General features: G+C 42.7%; 1 protein-coding gene across 1 annotated transcript; it reads right to left on the minus strand.

The window, feature by feature from the left end:
- Window positions 1-1618: 1618 nt before the first annotated feature.
- Window positions 1619-20426, minus strand: CATSPER3 (cation channel sperm associated 3). The gene is made up of 8 exons (XM_067567463.1): window positions 20314-20426; window positions 19484-19637; window positions 17085-17324; window positions 8568-8750; window positions 8014-8154; window positions 7135-7254; window positions 4900-5057; window positions 1619-1776 (listed from the first exon to the last, which is right to left on the minus strand). The coding sequence occupies exons 1-8, from the start codon at window positions 20424-20426 to the stop codon at window positions 1674-1676; spliced, it is 1212 nt and encodes a 403-aa protein (XP_067423564.1). The 3' UTR covers window positions 1619-1673.
- Window positions 20427-24211: the final 3785 nt, after the last annotated feature.

The raw sequence follows: 24211 nt of genomic DNA on the forward strand, positions 1-24211 counted from the left end.
TACCCAAACCCATTTCCTGCATTAACAGAGCAGCAGAGATGCAGTCACTAACTCTTTCCCACAAAGGTACATTAACGGAGCAGCCAAATGACTTTACCATTTCCTACGCTGAGGTATTAAGCTGTGTTCAGACAAGATTAGAGTATAGTAAAATATAATAAAATAATAATAAAATACAAAGAGGGTAGAATCCTCATTATGCAACACCCCAAACACCGTTTCTGTCTCGAATGAACTTGTCTAACACAGACACTGATTTCTTAGGCTACTGATTTCTGAACCGTTGTTTATTCAGACTTATTTGGCATCACTAAAGCAGTTTGACTAATCAAGTTTCTCCTGTGCAGCCTGCTGCCTTCTTCCCAAAATAAATTGGGAAAATTAAACTGTACATTTAGGGCCAGGGAGCTGCCTTCACTGTGGGCATGTGAGACTGGACAGATCAAGGGAAACGCAACTGACTCCAGGTTAACAACCCTTCATGCTGAAGCGTGTCTAGCAGTAAGAGCACAAACAGTAGAAGCTGGAACCTCTGAGATCTGTCCCTGGCTTAGCCACTGGTTTACTGTGCAGCCTGGAGCAAGTTGTAATGGCTATGTCTATGGTAGCTAGTGTAGGGCCGGCATTTTTGCTACTACGTCATCTAACCCTGTCAATCTGACATGGTGCTAAAATGCCAACAGTGATCAACACGAGTCACTGCCACAGTGGAGCTGCACCCGTGGCTTTGCAAAAGTGTGAGATCTTAAGAAAAAATGTTATCACAACCCCAGGCCAACTTCTCAGTCCATCAGCTTACACTTACCTACATACATACAAAGTGCACTGCCTTGAGAACCAGCTGCTGCTATAAACCGGTTATTGTTTCTCTCGTCGGATATTCAAAAGCTAATGCAATGGTTCACTAGGAGCGAAGTGGGTGTGTTTTCCTAAAACACTCCAGAGGGCCAAACCCAAGCTGGTTCTGCCAAGGTTCTAACTGGAATCCCATCACTAAAATGAACTGCTACATTTAGAGATATTATGGACGATTGCTTTAGTATGTTTCATCTGCCTCTTGTTTAGCATAGTCCCTATGTTAGCTCAGGAATACTTTGGATTATAAAGGCAGGAAGGATGATCTGGCAGTTAAAGCACTGGACTGGGAGTCAAGAGAATGGGAGTCTAATCCCAGGTTTGCCACAAACTTTCCAGAAATATCAGGGCCTTAAATCTCTCTGCTTGACAGTTTCAGCTGTAAAATGGTAATGCAGAATAATACCTAAATCAATCAATATCTATAAGGCATGTTGAGGTTCTTAAACAATAATAATACCCAGTTCTTATATATTGCTTTTCATCACTAGATCTCAAAGCGCTTTGTAAAGGAGGTCAGTATCATTCTCCTCATTTTACAGATGGGGATTTGCCCTACGTCACCCAGCAGGCTGGTCACAGAGTTGAGAGTAAATCCCAGGTCGTCTGAATTCCAGGCAAGCGCTCTATCCATTAGTTCACACTGCCTCTGTCAAAAGTACTGCATTAGTGTGCAGAATTATTATAAGGAGACACATAAGTTATCAAAGGGAGAAGTAAATCTCCTCTGAGTTATTTTTATTTATGTATTTTTATGCTTTATTTTTAAACAATGCTATTTACAACAGCAAAGCATCACATTTTCTATACTAGAACATTTAACTCTTTGTATCTTTCTCTGGGGGCAGCATGGATTTTTCTCCCAAGTCTTCCAACATGGTGTTCAATATGCCAACAAGTTCATAATAGAGTTCTTGTAACCTACAGGGAGAAGACAAGAGCATGGCTAAAATATCCAATTATCATTTCAGTGCATTCAAATGTGATGGAAAATGTGAAGAGGCCAGTGAAAAACATATATGGAGAAGTATAGTCTCCATTATTCTGACCTCTCACTGTTCATTTAACAAGATAAAAAGAGTGATGAACAATATTAGATATTTTGCAAAAAACTAGTCTCTCTTCTGTGCAAATTTTCTGTAAGTAATTGTAAATATCTTTTTGCTTTAAGATCAAATATTTGCAGCAGCAGACAGGTCTCGCAGTGTGACTAGCTCAAGAAGGTATTCAATGCATATATCAAAATGTTCGTTTTCTTGGAACGCTGATCTGTTCGTGCAGTGCACAGAATGGAAATGGGTCAGCAGTTCAGTGCTGATTAAGGACATGAATCCCTCAAAAGGTCTGTCTCTTATAAATTAGTCCACAGAGTGAAAAAATTACAGGATCCCTGATCTAGGACTTTTAAACAAAATAAATACCAAAACCTGGCAATATACCAGCAACGCATCAAGGTTAACCAGAATCATGCAAAACTCAGTAGTTTCAATTCACTGGGGATAGCTGGAAGCTTATTTTGGTTTAGTTACATGGTGATGGTATACTCTAACTGCTTAGGGTTAGAAAGAAACTTCCTCCTTGAGTAAATTCCATAAAGGTCCATTACCGAATTGGCCACCATCAGAGACAGGATACTGGATGAGATGGAGCATTGCTTTAATCCGACATGACAATTCCCATGCTCCTTCATCTTCACTGTCTGTGTTTTGAGTTCTAACATATCTCAAAACTCAAAGCAAAATTTTGGCCTGATTTAGGGCTGAAAGACACCACAGAGTCTCTCACAAATTCTGTCTGACGGCATAAAACTAACAGGGTCAGTGGGTGCAACACTGAGCCCAGCTTGGCAGAAAAGTTTGCTGACCTCCACAGAAGGAAAAGCCCTGAACATTTTAATATGGGAGGAAGCATGATACAGTGCTTGTGATGCTGACTTGGGACATGGGAGGCCTGGGGTTCCATTCCCTGCTCCACCCCAGACATCCTGCGTGACCAAGGGCAAGTCATTTCATCCCTCTGGGATCAGTTCCCCATCTGTAAATGGGGATAATAGCCCTGCCTTACGTCCAGGGGTGTTGTGAGGATAAATAATGGGCAGTAATGATCATTCCGTTTTGTGGAGAATTTTGAAATTTGGTTTGGTTCCGGTTTGGAACAAAACCTCAAACTTTCAAATTCTCCATGAAATGGAATTACCGTTCTCTGCTGGGAGCTCTGATTGTAAGGCAGCCCAGTGGGCTGGAAACCCAGACTCTGCAGCAGTCCATCAGATGAGCTGCTATGGAACCAGGTGGGCAAGCTGGCCGGAAATCAGTGGAAACAAAATTGACAGGGTCCTACAGAACGGCTTGATTTCAACAAATCATCAAATTCCAGTGAAAAAAAATGTTACGTTGAAATGTCTCCAGTCAAAAATACACTAAAGACTGTGAGGTGCTTAAATACCATGGTGAATAGTCAGATTTTTATAGAGAAAGAGATCCTTTCTAGAATCTAACCTAAAGAATTCTATACCGGGGATAAAAATCTCTATGGCTTTCTATAAGATGATTCAAAACAACTTACAAAACCTAACAATCTACAAGAGGTTTTCTTGAGAGAGAAATCAGTCAATGTTTCAACAAACCTGGCCTGAAACGCATGTTTTTCATGAAATCTAAAATCAGGCAAGTTTCACCTGGATTTGGGTTTCATGATGACAATGTTGTCCAGCTGTAGAGATAACCTCCTGCAGTGCGGTGGGAAAAGAAACACAGCAGCACAGACTCCTACAGTCAGCCGTGCTGTCCCCATGTGTGTATGTTGATTTACACAACACAAAGGAGACTCAACATGGCTCTCAGACCATTTGGGTAATCAGTTGTTTAAGGGGGGTTGGTTGTTTGAAGAAAGATTTTTTTAGTTGATCTCCAAATCTTGCTGTAGTAACAGATGCCAAATCCGGTCCCATTATGCAGTCACATTTTCTGCAGGCTTCTTCTGGGGTTTAGCATTATTTCAAGTGGGCATTCTCTTTTCATCCTCCTGAATAGAGCCCTCCGCGCTTGCCAGGTACTGAGTATTCCTACTTCCTACTCCTTTCATAGGACCACATAGCTCTCCCAGCAGTGAAAGAGTCGTACCGGACATCAGTTACCTCACGATCTCATCATCATCCTCATCGCATGACTCCCCCACAGGAGGTTGCAGTGACATGCGGTGTTCCCCTCCTGGGCTGGAGGAGCCTGTAAATGTATTGGCCAGTGTGTCCAGGTACCGTTGCCCTCTACTGAATGGCATGTCAGATCTGCTCCAGTGTTTGTTAGGGATCACTTTGCGCTGCAGTGGCTGGCTCATAGACTGCTACGGAATGATCCTCACAGCTCATAACGATTCTCCTTTAGCTCGAGTAGTTTTGGAGCGCAAGGTCCTGAATTTCAGGCCCCAGGTGGCATATATGGGTAGCCAAAGACCTTACCACCTGACTGTACAGCCATGGCTTTGTTACCTGAGTGCCTTTGGGAGCTCCCAGTCTCGAAATGAAGGGCCAAGGTTAGGACCAAACTCAGATTCCCAGCACGGCAAAGCATCGTGCCAGCCTCAGAAGGTTGTAATAACTTAGTACCAGAAAAAAACCATCAGCACTCTGAATACTATTTGCACAGACTAGAGAAGCACCATCATCCGCAGACCTCAGAACCTAGAGCAAGAGATCTGCAAATGTGAGGGGAAAGTCAACACTATTACGGTGTCATTCCCTAACACAGCTCTACCCATCCATGGGATACCCAAGCCTGTTGGACTTTAGCAAGAGCCTAGCAAGCCTTCTGTATGGTGTGGCCTGTAAACACGGCCGATCCGCTTCAGTTAGACCAAGCGTCTTTAACTGAATCCTCCCAGTCCATTCAGAGGCCTGCAGCTCTTTCACTCAAGGAGACTAATTAGTCACAGACTCTCCAGTAAAAATGCCAAGGAGATGGCCAGTATTTACTCCGAAGAAACAAATGTGCAGTTTTAAGTTTTCTAACATCTTGGCCTCTCTTTGTTTACACCTAGGTTACCTACCTGTAAATTGTATTATCCTGAAGATTGAGGGATGTCAAATAAAGATCAATAAATGGGATGCTGGCACAGAAATCTTCTAAGACCATAGGATCAGAATGATGTAATGTCTTTTTGAATTCCTCCACCAGTTCACTGAAGGTTTTATATTCACTGGTTTTCTAGTGCGAAAAAATATCCCAGGAAAACGCATTGTTAAACTAGAACAGGTTTTTATGTAGCAACTTTCATTCTCCAGGTATTTGAAGGAACTTCATGAAAGATGATAGCAGTGCAGAGACCGTGGAGGCAGATGGAGCCTGAATCCTCAGCAATAACTTACCCAGCGCTTTCAACCCTGGCCTGCAGTTTTGCATGGCCAGTTTTGCGCACGCAGCCAGTCGCTCTAGCCACAGCAGGGTTCATGAGGACTGCCTGGTTTCATGAACATTAACAGTGGGTGTGCAAAACTGGAAGAAGGGCTGAGAACCTGGCCCCATGGTTTTTGTTTTTAAAACACTGAGGGTACGTCTACCCTGCATCTTGGAGCAAGCCTCACAAGCCAGCTGGCCCAAGCCTCTGCCAGTGCAGCAAGGAGCACACAGCTATTTTTAGTGTGCTGACTCAAACGGAGCTAGCGCCAATCTGTCCACCTGGCCTGGGAGGGACGCTCTCAGCTGCCGTGCAGACACACCCAGGGAGAACACTGGCCAGCATGCCAAAGTTACTCTCTTTTCAGAAGTGTCACAGGACCTTTATTTGGCAGATGGACAACTACCAGATCTGGCAGAGGGGATGGCAGTTCAGGGTCTCATCCAAAGAGATTGTTCCTCTAACAGGATACAGCCCATCCCACCTCGTATCAGCAATGGATACCGGATGCAACTGAAATCATTAACCTTACATCAGTCACTCTCTATGGAACTTGAATCAATGACTTTATAGCCCATAAGGCAAAAGCACCAGCAACTGAGCTAGACTGAGCTGCTTATTTTTACATTGTATCTGCTAATACTGAGAATGGAACGAGCAGAAGGGGTGGCGTGGGAAAGGCAGTCAGCTTATTCCAATCATCTACATTGAAGCAGCAGTATTTACAATGATATCTGATCAGCTTCATAAAAGTCCACTGTCAAAAACGGTCAGAGTAAAAAAAAATCAAAATCAGCCATTACATGAATTTCAAGTTCGTAAAAACAGACTTTAGATACATTTTACGAGAGTTAAACACAGAAAATGATATTCCCGCTTAAAGAAACTGATTTTGAGAAAGGTTTTGTCTACACTGCCCCACAGTTCCCACTACGGGAATGTGAATCGCAGTGTGCACCGACGTGTTGCATTCTACCTTCCCCGGGTGGCCACCGTGAGCACAAACTAAAAGGTTCCTAGTTTGAGGAAACGTTGTCCTCTTCAAACAGGACTACATTAATGCAAACTAGGAACCTTCTAGTTCACATCCATGGTGTCCAGAGCAGAACTTCGGTGCACATTACTATTCACATTCCCTGTAGTCCAATCTGTGGGACAGTGTAGACACAGACTAAGCCAACTTTGAAAGATGCGCCTGACCTGACTTTAGTGGATTTCAAAATACTGCCTATAGAATTTAACAACAAATCAGAAGAAATATATGGCTATTGTAGAATGTATGCGCAGACGGAGGTGCCATGATAATACAAACTGAGCTACTTTTAACAATATTGGAACAATGTGGAAATATTTCAGAAAAAACAAGCAATGGGGATCAATTTCAGAAATTATTATTTTAAATATTTAGGGGAGTTTTCCACTCTGAAATTTTCTTCTTAACCAGAAGATTCAAAATGAAATACACACACACACACACAGAGACACAAACTTATAAAAGGACACAGAGGAAGGTCTATGGCTTGGCTTATTTCAGAAGGTGAAAAAGCTTAGAAAATTGCTTCTGTGAGCCAAATGAATACAACGTCCTGTATTGATAATATCTCTAGACCAGGGGTGGCAAAACTGGCTCATGAGCTGCGTGTGTCTCTTTTACAGTTAAAGTGCAGCTTGCAAAGTCCCCCTATGGCCTCCCACCCCCATTCAGACTGGGGTGGGGAGCTCAGAGCTTCTGCCCTGTGGGGAGGTGGGTGTTGGGGGTGGTCAGTAAGTTCGGCCACCCCTGCTCCGTGCTCTCTTGCACAGCTCAACTCCATGTATATCTTACAGATGTTTATAATACTTATGCTGTTCAATAACCTTCAGATAAACTCAGTTCAGTGCATCTACCTGCTGGTGCATTAGCATGTTTACTTCTTCCTGTTGTCTCTGCAATATGGCCTGCTTATTGGCCTGAAGAGCAGCATGCTTTTCTGCTTTAAGCTCCCGTTCATAATTCTGAGTGGAGTCCTATAAATACCAAAAGAGTGTCTCTTAAATGGGCTGGAGACATAACTGGATGACTCAGGAGACTGGTCAGAGACACCTTCGCCTTTAAATCACTTATTTAAATCCAGCCCAATCTCACAGCAACAAAGCTGTTCATCACCTGCTGAGTCTGGTAGAGTCAGTCCAGCCGATTTCCACCTCACAGTTGCACCCTGGCTAGCTGTTTTGCCCGGGATGCCACAGGAACATAAAATTGGAGAAGCGGTCCACCTAGCTCAGTATCCTGTTTCCAGCAGCAGCCTCTACCAGATGCTTCGGGATTAAATGGACACCAATTTCCCCTAGGTTCTGAGGGGCCTCGGTGTAGTGGGGGGGAGTGTTTCCAGGCACGCTTCCTTTACCCTCACAAACGGGAGGGACCGGCTGCAAGGGTGGAAGCACAGGGAAGTTTTAGCAGCTGAGTGAGGATGGAGAGTTTCTGATTGGCTCTGCATGACGCAGCCAAGGGCCGGGATGCCGTACAGCTGCCTGTTGTACGTACGCCTTGCACTGATCCTACATGGGAACAGTGACTACCTTTCTCCACTGAAAATGCTCCCTTCGGGTCTGAAACAAACAGCAGGGCTTTGAGGGGAAGGTATTTTGTTCCTGTGCAGGGGACAGAGGACTTTGGTCTCCCACAGTGTCAAAAGGCCAGCCTTCAAACAGTGAACACACGAGTTTTCAGACCAATGACCCTGTCGTTATAGACACACAAAGAATAAAGAAAACCCAACTTACCTGGATATTTATAATCACAACTCCAATAGACATATTGAAAAACACAAAGAATCCCAGCAAGATGAACACTATTGTGAAGGCTTTGCTGGAACTAAAGCCACGCTCGTCTGTTTCATTCTGTAAATCTGTCCAGCCATCAACCTGCAAACGCATTGAATCTCTGATCGATTAGTTCCAAACCACAGCACGACTCACAAACCATATTAAATCTCTCACTCTCTTTTTTAAACTGAACTCAGTTTTCCCCCAGTTGCTTAGAGCCTCAGATGCCACATGAAAGCAATCCTACCAAATATCCCATTGCTGTCAACTCAACAAGTTTCCCCCTGTGAATTTTTCATGCCAGAAAAATGAATCTATCCATCAAGCTGAACTTTCACAACCATCTGAAATTAAATTAAACCCGGGGAACAGCTCCCACCATCTTTAATGCTGAGAACAATCACAGTTTAGTTAAATGGCATCCCAACATCATCCCACCCAAAACCAGAGGTCGTGGTTACAACACTTTCTCTAGCGGGCAGATATAAAACGGGAAGAACAACAGAAATTACCGTTACTAAACTGAAGAGGGTGAAAAAGGCAGATGCTAGGTTGCCCCAGTTTTTACGGTCGCCGGTTTCAGGGTCTCCATACAAACCATAGCCCAAAATGGCAAAGATAAACATTAACAGGAACAGCAGGACAAGGACATAGATCACAGTCTTCACAGTCTGGCCTAAGGCTGTCATCAAACTCTGCAATACAGGAAAACAAGCGTGCGCAGTTTAGAGTGGAGACACTCAGCTCTAACGGAAAGAAAACACTTGTTTAATTAAAATGACCTGGCACAGGAAGTGGCGCTTGTGATTCAGTAGGTGGCACTCTTCCCTTTGAGCCTGTTCTCAGCTAATTCCCCAGCACGGGTTGAGGGTGCTGTGTGCGGGGCAGTGGCTTGCCTCTATAAAATGAGACATTGAAAACACAAAGGTCCTGATCATGTATGGCCATCACAGAGATAGTTCTTCTCCTTGAACTTCAGGGGAGTCCTTTCTACTTGTCAGCCGTAAGGAAGTATTGCCTACAGGCAAGAGCCTGGAACAGGGATTCTGGAATTAGGGGTTTTATTCCCAGCTCAGGCACCGACTCCCCATCACGCTTTACAACAGGCTGTTGTAAATCTTCATTCATTCATCCATGTTTAAGAGCTTCGTGGTCTTGGAACGAAAGGCACTACAGAAGTGTTGAGTATGATTCATTATCTCAAGAGTCCAGCTGCTAGGAGGTCAAGATCTCACCATCCCGCCTTCTGAACTGCAACCCTCCATGTCTTCTAGCCAATAGCCGAACAGTCCACAATGCATTTACCATTCATTTTGTTTATTCTACTATTAAGTAGGGCAAATGTATAAATAAGAGTAAAGATGAAAAGTTAAGGAGCTTTGTAGTGTCTTGTAAAACAATCAAGAACACTCAATCAATTCAAAAGGAGCACATGTAAAACAATTTTCCCAACCTATTTTAATCACCCTGTTGGCTCATTGCTGCACAGTAGTAACAGAGCAATCGATTTCATTCATAAAAGATTAGGCACTTTGTAATAAGAACTTTTGTATTAAATTAGTTGAACATTAGTCGTCATGCTTCAGTATAGAGTCTGCTCATGAACTAGGGTCAGGAAGAAATTTCCACCCTGCTCATCACTGTATAGTTTACTAGATAAATCCAATACTGCTTGATCAGAGAGAGGTTGTCAGATGAGCCAACGGTCTTTTCCACTATGATAACGCCTATGTATTGCGCACATTAAGAAATCACTGTAAAGCAAGGGTTCATGACACAAGAACAGCTACAGACAGAGCAAATCCTTATAAAGTTCTACGGATTACATCAATGTATACACAAGATACTCAGGAATTGATGGGATACTGATTTTGGAATAGATCTTAAGTCAGACCATTGGTAATGGATCTCAGCCAAACTGCAAACATTTCTATTAACTCTAAATTGCAGAAAACTACACACAGCCTCTTGCATCAATGTTATATTTCTCCAGACGCTGGCTAAGGGACAGATTGGATGACTTTCCCTGATTATGATAAATGTGCTAATGCCAGGGTACCTCAGACAGTACACTGGAAATTTATCATTTCCTTTTTTTAAACAATGTCTCGGGCTGTTGACAGCATCTCACGTTAAAACTCTGTAATCTTCCCAGTTGATCTATTAAGATGGCACTTCCTGCTTAACAGATTTGTGCAAAGCGAACATAAGATGCTCTTTCCAATCCCTTCTGGTTGCCAAGTGGTTAATTTTATTATGCTGGATTAAGGATTTCCCCTGCAATCAGGTGGATCGTTCCATGCTTTCCTAAACCTTGTCTACCCTAAGAAATATCTACTCACATCAGTAACTTAGGAAGCAGTAACACCCCGGGCTAATTCCTCCAGCTGTTCCTTCTGGCACTAGGTATCACCTCCATCTTATATGGATTGAGTTTCATGCCGCTAGCTTCCATCCAGGGCAGATGTGACAAGATGCTGAAGCCTTTTTTATATCTAGCCTACACTAGCCTTTTTCCCTAAAACTTTTGACTGTAGCTTCACCAATGGTAGCAATGGTGGGAGATAGCGTAGATCAGCTGCTTGTGTTTTAAACACAGTGTCAATCTGTACATCTATCTTATCTACCTTATCTACTCTTACCTCATCAACCTTATCAACTCTAGGGCTCACACGGGTGATGGCAACCGTGGGATATTTTAGGGAGAAATGGCTACTGTGGAAGAGGCCACAAAAATGTACCCATTGTAGACGAGGGCACAGACATGTTTTCTGAAATGACGCTGACCACTACATGCTGCTACTTACACCCGAAGTTAAATGGTTTTCAACAGCACTTCAGCGGTACTATTGCTGATGCCCAGTGTGAGCAATGAGTGAACGTCAACTTTAGCCAAGGTGCCAGCCCCTGGCGGTCAGAGAGTCTAACCTGGGGAAAAGCTCAGTTCAGATTCAGACTCAAGGGATACCAGAGGCTGACTGCACCCCGAATTGAGGGCATCTCTCTGTACTTGTCAAGGTGCATTGAGATCCTATAGGTGTTGGCTCTGCTCCTGGCCTGAAGTTGCGATTGTGGCCAGAAATGCCTGCTTTCATCTTCAGCTCGCAGGGAGATTGCATCCTTTCCTCGCTTCACCTTGCCTGCATCACTTCCACGTTGTACAGCTGCAATGCTCTCCTCGGGATGCTACCTTGGAGGGTCCCGGTCAATGGGCTGAGTTCCTATCTCATTCTCAACAGACTACCCGGACCTGGAGCTAAGGGCCAAACCCACGTCTTTTGTGCAGTCTGGCTTTATGGGTTACTCAAAGAGAAGGACAAATCATAAACCTCAGTCAGAGCTACTTCCCTGACCTTGGCTTTTCCTAAAGTTTCCCTCCAGGATTTCCACCATTCTAGCGCCCTAGTTCCCAACCTCTAGGAGCCGTTCCCACCTCTGTTCTCCCCTCAGTGAGTTCGCAAACTGCACCTGTCACAATGAGTCAGCAGGACATCAGCTGCTTCACGTAGGGCTCTCAGATTTGCTGACAGAGCCCTGCCAACCTGCTGCGGCCTCTCTCAAGCCTCAGTTAGTGCAGAATGTCGCTACTCGCCTTCTAACAGGGAGGAGCAAACAATAGAATGCTCTGCATTGCTGGCTCTGCACTAGTCACTAATACTCCTGGATGCAAACTGAAGTGCTGGTCATCATCTACGAAGCCCTGAACGCTGCTCACCATACACTACGTAAAGCCAGTTTTACTTTTTCCTGAGTATGAAACGGAGGAAGAGAATAATTCATTTAAAGCCTAACAAAGTTAAAACCTGGGTTTTTATCTGAGAAAAGTAACACAACATTCAGCTATAAGATACTTGCAAGCAAACTGCAACATAAAATGCTTGAAGATATATCTGTATCACAAAGAAAGAACTGTATTAAGGTCGCAAACGCAAGCACTCAGAAATTAGGAAAAGCCAAATTTCAGATTGCCTGCATAACCTTAATTCACTCCCCTTGTGTGTATGCATTATGACAGTCTTAATTACTTGACCACATACTATTTTTTCCATAGGGCCCGTACCTCACTCAGTGCACAGGATGGATATTGAATAGCTGCTCCATAAGAGAGCACCGTCCATCCTATTCACTGATTGAGGCAGGGGTCCTGTGGAAAAAATAGTATGTTATGGTGTAATTAAACACTTTGCTCCACTGGTTTCTAGTCTCCTTGACCAGCCAGTCCCAGTCTCCCACCCCACCTCCTCATCAATCTTAATGTTCCTTCCTCAGCCAACTGACTCCCAGTCCCACACTCCCTTTCCTTCACTGGCTCCCAGTTCCAGTCTCTTTGCCCATCCAGTTCCAGCCTCCCTTCCCCCTCAAGCCTCCAGTCCCAACCTTCCTGCTCAACCAGCCCCAGACCCCCCCTCCCACACCAGCTCACCATCCAGGCTTCTTGTCCAGTCAGTTCCCAGTCCCAGTTTCTCTCCTCCACCATCCCAGTCTTACCAGACGCCTCGGTCCAATCTACTCCTTTCCCTCCCCCAAGTCCTGCTTTTGTCCTGTCTTCCTTGCTGCCTGTGTGACAGCAAGAGAGGGATGGGGAGGGATAACTGAGAACACAGAAGAAACAGGCTCCCTGATCTCAATTCCAATGACTGGACCCACCCAGGTCTGGAGCAGGTGGGAGCAACCATTATGGGGAAAGTCCTTCTGAGTTCCTATAGCCTTGAGCTGGAGCATGCTCAGTCACTCCGCTGGGATGGGGTATGCAGAGTCTGGTCACACATAGAACCTATGAAGGAATGGAGCATGCTCAGTGAAGAGTCAGAGATTTTAGCTGCCAAAATCTACCAAGTCTCTACTGAGCATGTGCAAAGAAAGTCTTATACTTTGGGCAGAATTTCACAGGCACAGCAAAAGACTCATCTCTGTCATAAAGGCCACCACTGCACTCAATATACAGCCGCTGCTCCAAAGCATAGGAGCACTAGAGTTTTTCAAAGAAGAAGTTGCCAGAATTTTTTAGTACGAGCAAAACAATTTATGTTCCCTACCCTTGTTCTTGGAAATGGCTGCACCATTTTGGCTGAAGTTTACCAAAAAATGTAGCCTGAGGCTGGCCGTCACCCAGCATGCGAAATTTCAGCCTGCATGGGTAAAGCTTGGCAAAGTTATAAGCAAATGAAAAACTGATGTCTTAGAATGGGAAGTGTTGGGCCACCAGAATAATAGGCAGGGCTATCAGCCCCAGCTATAATTTATGCAACACTCTAGCATTCTTCCCACATGCATGTAAACACCACTGCCCTCTACTGGATGGAATGTCAGAGTGTGTGTGTATTTAAGTGTGTGCAATCATGTTAACATCCAGTGACGACAGAGCACAGAAGCCGTATGCCTTTTCTTGCAGGAAGGAACACTTCGCAGAGTGCTCCTAACAACAGACAAAGTGTGACACATTTCAGAGATCTGGGTACAGACAGTGCTCCTTAGGTAACCCACACTGGTGACCTTCATCTTTTGTCTATGGAAACTTAGCCACCCTGTTTGCACTCAGCGCCTAATTTTATTCTTGTATCTGTTTCTGGGAGTGGGAACAAAAGCCATTTACCCAAAAACTATGTGACATTTTTATCAAGTTATGTCATAGTGTTCAGCAAATGTGGGTGGTGCACACGATCCTAGAGAACAACAATCACTCATAACTAGACGTAACAAGAGAGCCATAAAATGCCATTGGTGACTGCCGTCTAGCCTTGTATAAAAGCATCATATAATTTTCAGTTTCTATGGCACGTCCTGATGTTTCTGTACACCTTCAGCAATCCATAGCAGTTCCTATGTGCTTCTGCTATTAAGAAGCAGCTTTGTCTCATGGTCTTCCTAAACTGTGTTGAAATTAATCCCAAATACATTTTTAAAAAAGCAGAAAAGTTGAGTTTTGGAACAACCTGGCATTTTAAAAGTTTATTTTCAAATTGAAATAAAGATGAATGGAGCCTACCCGAAGACTGGGATCACAGCTAACAGAACTGCTCTGTATGGAATACAACAAGGAAATTATTTCCTCGAGGTGGAAATTTATTGCCCTAAGGTGGAAGGCAGAGTGTTTTAAAGAGTTTTTTAATTAATAAAGGGAAGCATGCCAAGAATGTGGTACATGTTTGAGTTTTCAGCATTAAATACAGTTTCCCTGTTAAGGGCTAATACAGACTTCAATTAATAAATTATAATACACATATAGGGACAAATAGACTCCCACACCTTCAGCAAAGCTCACTGGGGCAGACTGTAGCAAATTTTACACAGAATGTCTTTTAGCAAAGACCGGCAGTCGCTATGAACACACCAGGCTGGATCAGAGCAATTGTCCATTGAGTGACCTGTCTCCAGTAACAGTCAGTAGCAAATACTTCAGAGGAGGATGCACGAAACATCATGATGGACAATTACAGGATAACTTGCTCATAAAGGATATTTCTAATTGCCTTGGCATAGGAAGTGGGAGGTTTATGCCCTGAAGAATGAGGATTTTCACCCCTTATCCATTTTTATCGTATATCCCGGATAGTCACGGAAATGCCTCAGAGTACAATTTTGAAAAAGTACTTACAAGATATTGGAACCTAAGTCCCATTGACTTTCAATAAATATTAGGCTCCTAAGGGCAAGATTTGCAAAGGTATTTAGGCTCCCAAAGTTGCAAATAGGTGTCTAGTGCGAGTTAGATGCCCAATTTTACCTTAAATTATTTTATTTATATATTATTTTTTAAACCCTTGGTAAGACCTTGGTCTCATTACTATCCAGTGGCAATGAGTTCCACCAGTTAATCATGCACTGTGCTTGGAAAAAAATCATTTAATAAAATGTAAATGGCTGCTCGTTTTGCTGTGAGTCCCCTTGTTCTGGTGTTATCAGAAAGGATAAATAGCAACACCCAACACACTTTATTATTTACATACCTCAAATTTGTCCCCTCTTCCAGCTACACTGAATAATTAACATATAAAAGTCAAGCAATCATGGAAGTTTATGATCCAAACTAGAGGAATGAAGGCTCGGAAGTGAACATTATAAGAGCCGTATGCCCATAAATGTCCCACTTCTGGTGGGCTACCCAACCAATTAATTACATGCAGAAATGCTGCCTGAACAGTCACTATCCACATTAACTCCCTCCTAAAAATAAACCTCCAGAGTTGTCCGGAGAAAACTAAGTAAGAGATGGTGTGCTTGAGAGAAAAACACACATGGACTAAAAACAGCATGTGTGACTTATTTTTAATAGCTTCCCCCCCACCCATTCACAGCACTGTGGTAAAATGAAAAAGACAAGGGAAATCTCACTGAACATGGGAGAAGCAGAAAGCAAAAAATGTTCATGCTGTGGACTTTTGAAAACTCAAAAATATTAAATTTCTTCAGCCCTCCCCCCATACTCAAGTAACAACCAACGTCACTCCAGAAGGCTCAGCACACACTGGTAGCATACAGAGACACTGCAAAGGTTGCAGCTATTTCTATGCTACAGCACAAACTGCAGTCACTAAAGGGGTTAGTTATATTACCAAAAAATTCAGTGAAACCCATGATCACTCAAGGGACCAGTAAAAATTGCTTGCACTACATAGGTGATGTTTCTAATAAAGTTAGGGCTGAATTGTACTTAGTTCTCAGGGAGCTACTTTGGAGTGGGCTTTTTAGACAGGTGGCTCGCTAATAAGGGTTGTCTGTTCAGGCTTGACTGCAGTTTTCCTGACAGTCCCAGTTCATACCAGTGTTTCTCAAGCTGGGGATCCCGACCCAAAAGGGGGTCAACAAGACTGTTGTAGGGGGGTCACGAGAGCAGCGGCTGCTGGCCAAGCACCCAGCTCTGAAGGCAGCGCCGCCGCCAGCAGCAGCAGTAAGGGTTGGCATGGCATGAAGGGGGTCGTCACAGCCTGAAATATTTTCAAAGGGGGTCCCAGCAGAAGAAGTCTGAGAACCCCAATCTATCTCACTCCCTCAGCAGCGAATCTAAGCAGTGCCTCCTAACCTGGGAAGTTTATACAAGCACATGCTGTCCCCTTTATCAGCAGCCACAACTGCTTCCTGCACCTGTCTGATTCATTTAGGGGTGCCACAGTCCAGATTTATTTCCACTACAACGTCACAGGCATTGGACTAGCATATCACCGAGACCTAAACTATCTCCACACTACAGCGCCTATGCCAGCGTAAAGTAGATGCATCATGCACCGACAGAAGGAGTTTTTCAGTCAGTGTAAGAACATCACCTTCCCAAATGATGTTAATTATGCTTACAGAAGCACGCTTCTATCGCCATAGCAGTGCCTACACTGGGGGTTTTTGCTGGCATAGCTATATGGGTCAAGGGTATTGTTTTTTCACACCCCCGACTGACACAGCTATGCCGGTATACTTTTTGATGGTAGACCAAGACCTACTCAACACATGAAGTTTCATCGATTGACTTAAACTGGTGCGATTTTGTCGCTCTTACATCAGTTTGTCTTTCTCTGGCATGCTGTCAGAAGGCTGCAAAGTCTCTGCTGAAAACCCCACTAAATTTAAGAGATTGGGGGATAATTACAAATCCCCCGCAGTCCTGGTTTGGACTCCCTGTGGAGTAACATCTGCCACTCGCTGAACATGTTCCCTCCGCATTGCCTGCCAGCCCAGGCTTGTCTACACTAAGAAAATTACCTGGTTTTGACAACAGGTACCAGCAGTGGCTGCAGCTTAATTGGTGCTGAACACAGTTTAACTGCAAGAGTTGGCCAGTATAATTCATGTTCAGCTCCATTTCAGAAGTTAGGATTAAAAAGCAACCTAGATAAGTAACTGAAGTCAGGTTTTCTGCATGACTGAACTCCTATGCTGTACTCTCGTCAATTATTTTTGGTGAATGTGATCCAACGATCCACAACAAAAAAGTTGGAAAACAAAAACCTTAAGTCGAAAGAAAGGAAAGTGCAGTTGTAATGGCCTGGATATAAAAATCTGAAGTGTGTTTCCCCTGTAATTACAGATAATCAATTTACCCTCATGCCTCTGCTGTAGGAGATAAGCTTCAGAATCTTGAGGGCCTGAAAACCTTTAACTATGCGCCACGTCCTGTAGTATTTGATGTCATTTTTGTCAATGGTATACGGGAGGTAAGCAATGAGAAGAATGATAACATCAAACAGGTTATAGCCACTCCTCCAGTAATTCAAGGGATCCACATAAAACTTCAGCAAGAACTCTGCGGTGTAGATGGACATAATAATCAGATCTGCCAGCTGAAAAGAAAACAATATGGGTCTAGAACATGCTATCGCAGGGGCAGGCTTTGTTTACAGAAGAAAATAGCCTTCAGTTGTTCCTGTTATACCCTGAATTAGATTCATCAACAGCTCTATCCTACTCTTAGATACACAGGGATGCAGATAAAGGGCTTGTCTACACTTACCTCCGAGATTTGGCAGCAGTCAACAGGAGTTACGCAAGTTACGCAAAAAACTTGCGTAACTCCCATCAACTTCTGTGGTTCTGTTCTGCGCACCGTCTTCACTGCACTGCGCTGATGGGAACCGTGTTCCCGTCGACACAGCACTATGCCACTTGAGAAGGTAGTCTTAATATGTCGATTTCTGGATCGACTGAGCGGGTCATTTGCCGCCGTCAATGAAGATGTAGCCAAAGTTAAGCCGTTTAGTCTTTCCTGCCCTCGCAAGGCTACGCACTCCTTCCAATGCATCTGTTAGTGTTTCATCCAGTCTCATTTAAATGTTCTAAAATAACATGGTTCCACTTTCTTGGGAAATCTGAATGCATCTCACTGTTAGGGAGTTTTTCCTAAGTTTAAATTTCACCCTAACATTCCTAATTGTACTGCTATGTACCACCCTGAAGAGTTCCTATCCATCCATGGAGTGTTCACTCTTCAAATACTCTGAGCACACTAGAAACTGGGCATTTACCACAGTTAAATTTACCATTCCAAATGCAGGGAATACTATAAATACCACAGGGCAGTAAATACCCATTTTATAACGGCACCCAACTCTAACGTATTTGTAGACCATCATACTCCCTTCTCTCCTGAGTTAACTCTTAGGACAGTTCTTGCTTGTCTAAACAATTGGGCTGGCTAACAGGACCCAGAGCAATATTAACTTGAAATGAGAACAATTCCTAATACACTATGAAAATGGATAGTTCAAAATAGGTCTCACCCACTGACTGCCACATGCAGTGGGCCGGGTGAGCTAATCAAACTCGAAAACATACTCATGGAGTGTGACATGGAGTTGTCATCAAGAGTGCAAACTAATCAAGAAAAAGGATAAAAATGATTATTTAATTGAGTCAAGCAAATGTCAAATATGCCACTAGCCATAAAACAATTTTTATCTGCTATTGAGGGTTGTATTATCCCTTCCATGGGGAAACTGAGCCCTTGGGAAGTTGTGTTTTGCCCAAGTCTCCCGATTGCCTCATTTCCTGTTCTATCATGCTTCCTCCTTTCCCCTAAGTAGGGTCTATTTCTGGACCTGGAGTTTTCTAAAACTTTCCAAGCTGTGAATGGACTTCTTGACGTTAGCCAGGCTTGTCTTTTGGTTTCCCCATTACTGGAATATAGACTCAGAGATTTGTGTACTGCAGCTGACTTGTGTAAGACAAGAAAATCAAGATCTGTGTGAGAAAAGAATTTTTCAGTATGAAAACCAAATATTGAAAATATGAGTTACAGTTAACGGTGTTAACTTTTTAAGGTTAAAAGAAAATACCGGCACCAACAAAAAGGACCCAGTCGCAATATTTTTAAAAATAATTCAGTAATAATAAATGGTGGGGAAGGTTGGCACTGATCTGCATTTTCTTGCTTTGTCCCCACTCCTATTGTAGAACCACACTAAGGTTACTCACCAGGGCATAGCCACACCCACCACTGTGTTATTGTAGGGTTAGTCGTTGGGGGCTGGGCTTCCACCACTGCATTTATTTATTTTAGAAAATAAAATAAAATTGACTTTTTTATTTAAATATTTGGGGGCAGAGCCTACTCCCTAAGTAATCCCACTTGGTGTCACTCCAACAGTACAAAGCAGACACAACACTGCCTGTTGTAATAGAATAGAATAGAATGGTGAAGAGGGGCCCAGTTTCAGATGGCATCAGTTAGAGCATCTCTGTGATGTTGCTTTAGAGTTAATCTTTCTGCCATCCTTCTTACAGTGCACATTGGGCCAGCTCCACAACTGATGCAAACTGGTGTCAACGGAGTTACGTCGGTTTACACTGGTTTCTGCAACACAGGCTCCCATTTTTGTCCCACTTTCTTCTCAGTTATTCATGGATAGAAAACAAAAACACTTAAAAAACTGACTGCATCTTCAGCAGACACTAGGGAAATGAAAGGAGAACTTACCACCCATTTTATTGCCCAACTCCTTACCTCCAAATAGTCATTAGAATTAAATCTAATACCATAATCAGTCTCCATAGCCAAGAACACTGCATTGAGTGAGATGATGCTTATCATGATTGAGTTGAACAGGGAATTCTGCAGTAATCTGCGTATATATGCACAAAATTCAGTGTCCCGTCTCCTATCAAATAATTAAAGGGACAAAAAAACAGGGGGGGTAAATTTTAGGACTATCAGGAGTCTGGCAAACAACAGGCTGATTCTGCTTCCCAATGACTTCAAGGAGAACAAGGTCAGGCACAGGCTGGATTTCTCCCCTTCCGCTTTAGGCATCCTCTAAAATTGATTAGCAAAGAATACAGCCCATTGCCTCTGGGATGGTTACTCATCCTGAAATCTGCAATCAGTTAAAAAATAGATTTGCATGTTCAGTTGCAATTTTTTTTTTTTAATTTTAAATCAGTCTTTGAGAAGCTCCCAGTATTTTTCAGAGAGTTCCAAGACAACAAAGCAATTCCCAATCTTTTTTCCAGGATATCCAGATCAGCAGATGCCCTGTCTTATTAGCAATCAATTTAAAGGCCCTAGAGCAAAAATTGTTTGGTATTTAATTTAAATGCGTGTTCAAGAATAGTCTCTCTCATTAAATTCTTACTGAAATCATCATTGAGGTGTAGTCAAACAGAAAGCAAAAATCCTTTGCCTTCAATTTAATATATAAATAAATAATAGCCAAACACATCACTTGGAAGCTCCAGTGACATCAGAGTTACATGGAGGATGAATCTGACTCATCATAACTGCTTTGTAGATAAAAATTTAAATTAATATTTAAAAGGACTTTGTCAAGTACTTACCTGAATTGCCAGAACAGAGCATGTTTCACTTGAACATCAGATGAGGACTTAAAATTTTCAACAACCAAGTTGGACACAAGTCGTCTCTGATGAAAAGATTCTGTAGGCTCCATACTCAAACTTTCAGATGATTTAGTTTAAGAGATCTAGGTGGTTATTATGTATTCCCTTAAGTAACTCAGAATGCACAAGGCTAAGCACTCCGAACGGAAATACTCTGGATAGAAAAGAATGGAATTCTCTATTTGACATCACCACTTTATGAGGTCACTTCCAGGTGTAAGAATGATACATGTCAGCACTTGAATCAAAGTAATGGACAAATGAAAGCTCTTTTAAATAGTCAGTAACACAAGAAGGCAATAAACGTTCATTATTGTGAAAATAATAGAACATCGGATTAACTTGGCCAAGCACTTAGGCACACAATGGGAGGGGGATTGTTTAAATGTACATACAAATCTAATATGAATCAAAATGTTTTGAATTCAATGTACATTTTTGTTGATGTTAAAGATATGTCTCTAGGGCCAGATTAAGCCATAGGCATTACAGCCCTGTGCCTAGAGTCTGGCTCTAGAAACCATGTGATTATTACATCAGAACCTCAGCTTTCATTAATACTTTTCTAGTCCTCATGGATGTGAAGTAAAGTTTGATGAATGTCACCCACATGTAAACATTGCAGTGATGTCTGCCTGAATCTGCTGATGGCCTGAAAGGTGTGAACTTCCCCATGCAGCTCAGTGGAATGTTAATCCCAAAACGTGATGCTCTGGGAGACCCAGGCAATACCACCCCAGCAGAGGATTGTGTATAAGGCAGGAGGAGAGAAGCGCAGTGAATTCAGTCAACCATTCCAAGCAGATACACCCCATCAGCTGGGATGTGTGGTTGGAGTGGATGCTGCTGCCACCACTTCCTCTCTGGGAGGGGGAACCTGGCTGCTGCCCCTAAGAGGAAAGAAGGGGCGCTGCTGCCCCAGCTTATATGCAGAGGAGGGGGTCATCCTGCCACTACCCTGGTGTAGGGGCAGGGCTACAAGGGTGGAGTCATATGGCCCTGGATTGCCTTAATCCAGCCCTGCATTTCCCTACCACGTTTCCAATTTGATCATCACCTCCCCACACTACTGCAGGAGGGACCAGGCCATGAAACTGATTAGAAACAAAAGTGAAATTAACTAATCCTGTTTCACCCCAGGGAAAAGCAAAGAGTCAGCATATAAAAGGGAAAGAAAATGAGGTTTTTAAAATTCTTTATGCTTTAATAATGTAAAACAACATGAGCAAGTCAGGCAAGCAATTTTGCTGTTTGTTCTGTTTTAATATATATTTCAGCCTGGCAACATCCTTCTTAAAACTGCAGCCATTTGTACAATGAGGTGAAATGACATTCCTTTTTAGTATTTAATGCTTTCTGATGTGCAAAGTAGGGGAAGACAGACATTTTTTACTGCTGGATGCCAGCCAGGTTCTCTCTACAAGCCTTACAGCCACTATTTGTTGGAGAAGGATTTTTTATTATTCAGGAATGAGGCAAATAGCAAACGAAGATCTCTTTGTATATACCGAAGGCCCCAGTTCAGCAAAAGTTGTTGAGAGCAGGCCTAAATTTAAGCACGAATAATTCAACGGAAGCTTAAAATTAAACCTGTGCTTGAGCATCTTGCTGAATCAGGGCCATGTAATCTAAAGGTGCCCCAGAACATCCCACCAATCAAATGGCTCGGTTAGCTCAATTTTTCATAGCTTCATATCTTAAAGGAGGGAAGCAGCCTCAATCTGAAAACATTAGAAGTGTGTTGGGAAATAACATTTTTAATTGTATATGTTTAAGATTTAATAGGGCCATCTGTTTTCCCTGCTCCTTTATATTTTCTAAAAAAAAAGGCAGAAGGGCAAGAAGGGGGATACTAATCTCAAATTTGTTTCTGCAGCTCTTCCTGCAGCACCAGAAGGTAATGGTCTGAGTGGTCTCTTCTACCATTACTCACTTCCGAGGTCACATTCAACCCCTCTTCCTACAATAGAGGGTTTTAAATTTAGCAGACAAAGGCATAATAAGCTCCAATGGCTGGAAGCCGATGCTGAACAAATTCAGACTAGAAATAAGGTGCACATTTTTCACTGTGAGGGTTAATCATCACTGGAACAGTTTACCTATGGATGTAATGGATTCTGTCACTTTAAATTCTCCAAATCAAGACTGAGTGACTTTCTAAGAGATATAGTCTAGCTCCACCAGAAGTTATGGGCTTGATGAAAGAATCACTTGAGGAAAATTCCCTGGCCTGTGTTATACAGGAGGTCAGACTAGTTGATCAGAATGGTCCCTTCTAGCCTTAAAACCTATGAATCTATATTCTGAACGTATTCTGTATACAGTCTAATCCGTCTCTTAGTAGAGGTATAGTGATTTGGGCATCACATCACAACAGAAAATGTTTCACAGATCAGATTTGGAAAATGAAACGGTAATACAATATTTAATTAAAATACCTTTATTCTTCCCTGCTGTAAGTAAAATCACTGAGAATTGGAGGAGTCAGCTGTTGGGAATGGGTATGGAAATTCTGTTATTTGCCTACCACGTTTCTATGCTATTCCCACAAAAATTGAGGTTTAATTAAAAAGAAAGACCAAAAGTAAGCGCCACCTTTCTCTTCAGCAACCATCCCCAAGTCTTTCTATCTCTACAACTGAGTAGTGAAGAAGAATATGAAGTGAGGAGGATGTTGGTAATCCTGATGCAGACATACTGGATAATTCCTCATTACTCAAGAATGAAAGTTTTTTAGTAGGCAGAGACGCTTCAATGGTGAATGGGTTTACTTCCAATCTTCCTGCTTCATATGGCAAAATCCAGTGATTGTATCCCTTTCACTACATCTACTTACATTTGCTAAGGCTTTAATTTTTTTTTTTTCTATTGTGCCCCTGGTGTTTTACAGGAATTTTTAGGAAAAGGTTATTTTTCTTTTCATGCATATTCTGCAGTGAGAATGTTTTTATCTGTGACAGTTCTCCTTGATTATAATCATGACTGCAATTTTATTCAAAGCAGGAGTAAACACACAAGTGGGAAATGGGGACCATTTGGTAGCCTTGGTGATATTAGCACTGTGTGGGCTAGCATCTCTGATAGCAGAAGCCAGCACTCCTGTCAGTGATTATAATCACTACGTTAACTAACTCATCCAGAACCAATACCCAATGTGGTTTTTGCACTGTTTGCTGAACAGTTCACTGAGGACTCCTGCTTTTTGGGGAATTTACCAAACTTGTTTTAGACCACCCTGTGAAACTGGAGATCTTATTGGCAAATGAGAATAGGTCTAGATTAATCCAGATGCAGGGAAGTTACCTGCAAGGAAACAGTTGTTTAGTGACAGATTATCAAAATACTCATCAGCGTGACAAATCAACCTGGAAACAAAAAAACTCCAATGAAAATATAACCTAGTGGTTGCTGGCCATGAGCTGACCTTTGCAATGAGCAGAGAAACATTACCCGTGTAAGAGAAAGGGGCACCATGCTGCAATGGGCTGTGATTCTGAAGGCTAAGCAGAGCAGGTGCTGGTCAGTACTTGAATATGAAAGCTACTAAAAAAAAATTAGGACACTACAGAAGTGGTTTTTGTGATTCAATAGGGAGTTTTGACCTAATGTACCAGCCTGATATGATGGAGCATTATGGCTCTAGAGATGCTGTCTTTCAGACAAGACTGAAAACTGAGGTTCTGGCCACTTTTGGCCATCAAATGCCCTCTGGTATTTTTCACAAGAGGAGCATTAGCCCAAGTGTCCTGACCAAAATGCAACATCTATAATTAAATTCTTCCTATATAAATTTTCCATACTGTTTCAATTGGACATGGCACCATTCACTTCCTTG

The sequence above is a fragment of the Emydura macquarii genome, unplaced genomic scaffold (genome assembly GCF_026122565.2).
Source record: "Emydura macquarii macquarii isolate MOO-44397 ecotype Brisbane River unplaced genomic scaffold, CSIRO-AGI_Emac_v2 contig_2768, whole genome shotgun sequence".
Taxonomy (NCBI): domain Eukaryota; kingdom Metazoa; phylum Chordata; order Testudines; family Chelidae; genus Emydura; species Emydura macquarii.